Source organism: Adiantum capillus-veneris, chromosome 10 (genome assembly GCF_014529385.1).
Source record: "Adiantum capillus-veneris isolate H3 chromosome 10, ASM1452938v2, whole genome shotgun sequence".
Taxonomy (NCBI): domain Eukaryota; kingdom Viridiplantae; phylum Streptophyta; class Polypodiopsida; order Polypodiales; family Pteridaceae; genus Adiantum; species Adiantum capillus-veneris.
The window spans coordinates 114,960,600-114,962,927 of record NC_140940.1 but is presented as its reverse complement, the minus strand read 5'-3'; the positions used below and the strand labels follow the sequence as shown (position 1 = coordinate 114,962,927).

The window sequence follows — 2,328 nt, the reverse complement described above, 5'->3', positions numbered from 1 at the left end:
TGTACCGAACGCCCATGTGATATTTGACAAGGAGTCTGTGTGACGCGCAAATTAGAGCACATGATCAAAAATCTGGCAGCAGTACGTGGTTGGGGAGTACCTGCATGCAAGCAAGACAGATGCACCCAACGTCCACGGGACTCGACCATGTGATTTGTCGTACGACGACCGAACATAATATATGACGGAGCATTTAGCAGTCTAAAAGGGAGCATGCAGGCCCTGCAAGGAGAGTATCGCAGAACGTCCAATTCAGTGAATAGCAGTGGTTTAATTAGCTTGCAGCATGACATGTTCTAGCAGGTGTGTGTGTGTGTGTGTGTGTGTGTGAGTGAGAGAGAGAGAGAGAGAGAGAGAGAGAGAGATTTGATTTATCACTGCTTGTTTTGAATTGTTTGACGTGGTCGCAGGCCCAAGGGCCCTAGTGGCGTGGCGGCAACGGCAACAGGCAGAGGAATGGTGATGGCGGCAGTAGTAGTATTGGCTCTGCTACTGGTGGCGTCGACGTCGACGTGGACGGGGGTGGAAGCTCAATATCTCGACTGCCCTGACATTGACACCAAGGTGTACCCTTACTGGAGTATGAATTGGAATCCAGCACAATATGGAGAGTCCTACCAGCTGCGGGTGACGCCGTCGCTGGGGTACGAGGCCAGTCAGCTGGCGCCGGAGTGGGATGAGACTAACTCCACGTGGTACGTGCGATTGGCTGAGGCAGGGGCCACGTACGTCCTGGCGGTCCCATTCGGTCTGGAGCGCCCCTACGTGTCGCAAAAGGAAGATTTGCATATTGTGAACATGAACACTGGCAGGGTGCTGAGCTGGCGCCAGGAAGGAGATGACGAGTACTTTCTCGTGGAGGCCGATGCGGGGGCCGCTCCGCTGCAGCTGCAATGGAACAACACTGTGGGGCAGGCCTGCCCTTTCTTGCTGAACGTCTGCTGCGCGGCGTATAGCGTGCTCTCCAACAGCTCCATGGGGCTGAGCCCCTACGTGGAGGACGAAGCAGTGTACCTCAAGCTATCCACAGATAACCTCCTCCCTTTCGACATCCTTAGAACCGCTTCTACTAAGTTAGCCACCGTCGTCGACGTGTAGCGATACGCTACTACAGCGGCGTGCATCTTACCATAGGCAGCGCCTTTGCTCTCTGCTGGCTTTCTCGCCTTCTAGCGGCTAGCTAACTGCTCCTTTTGCAACTGATGATCGGTTGTTGTAACCGGCAGTTCATGAGGGAAAACAATAAACTTTTCTCTTTCTAGGGATTTGCATTTCTTTTTCTTTCACGTTTTGGAATTAATTAGAGAGGATGATACAAAGCTCAAAGATAACAAACAGAAGGCGTGCCTTGCCTCGTAGTCTATTAATTCTCAAAAAATAATGCACTTGCGCCGAGTCCCAACCCCTTGTGGACACACATAGGTCTTGAATTGATTAAAGGCTAATTGGGTCCCTTGGGCATTGAGATAGCAAGTAGTGCCTTGCCTCGTAGTCTATAATTCTCAATAAATAATGCACTCATAGGACTGCTCACTGGGCCCCAACCCTCATGAATTAAGGCTAACTGGGGTCCCTTGGGCATTGAGATACCAAGGATTTAGTGCTTCCTAAAAAGTCATTTGTTTGTTTTCAAAAATTCTAGTATGGCATTTCATGCATTAAGCGTTGGCTCTTGGTTTTTTGTCCCTCTTTTAAGTGGCATAAAAATTTCTTAACCCAAAAATCCACTTGTTGAATTTACCCCCTTTGGCTGTGCCCAGTTCTCAAACCTCCCCCTGGAATGGAGTACAGAGAACATCTCAAAGTGATTGGCTCCAAGCTAGTGAGAGTTTTAGGTGACAGACCCCTTAGAGAATACAACCCTTCTTGTCATGCCCAAGTCCTTATTGACATGGATATACTCACTCCACTCTATGCCATTGATATTTGTAGTGATGCCCTATAAAATATCCTCCTCAAGTCCCCCAAGAGACCAAACAATTAGTAGATCGACTCGAGGGATAGAAACACCCCCAAGGTTCTCTATTACCCTAGAACCTCACACCTCTCTAGCCCTAAATCCACCCACCATCCTAAACTCGCCCAATCACCAAAGATGCCTCTAGGAAACCCAAGAAAAAATGAGACTAGCAAAACTCTCAAACCTCCTTCAAATTGGTTCGTGCTCCTTCCAAAATGGGAGGACTTTTTAATGGAAGACTCTCAAGCTATGTCCTCTAATGAAGACATTGACTCCATCCTATGAACTCAACTCAACCATTTGGATAGCACCCCCAATTAATGGGGAGGCTACCCCAAATTTGAATCAAGCCCCTCATCCTACCGTTG

At 48.7% G+C, this 2,328-nt stretch overlaps 1 protein-coding gene across 1 annotated transcript; it reads left to right on the top strand.

Moving 5' to 3' along the window:
• Positions 1-200: 200 nt before the first annotated feature.
• On the top strand, positions 201-1,265 carry LOC147449488 (uncharacterized). The gene is made up of 2 exons (XM_086522623.1): positions 201-303; positions 411-1,265. The coding sequence occupies exons 1-2, from the start codon at positions 287-289 to the stop codon at positions 1,096-1,098; spliced, it is 705 nt and encodes a 234-aa protein (XP_086378749.1). The 5' UTR covers positions 201-286; the 3' UTR covers positions 1,099-1,265.
• Positions 1,266-2,328: the final 1,063 nt, after the last annotated feature.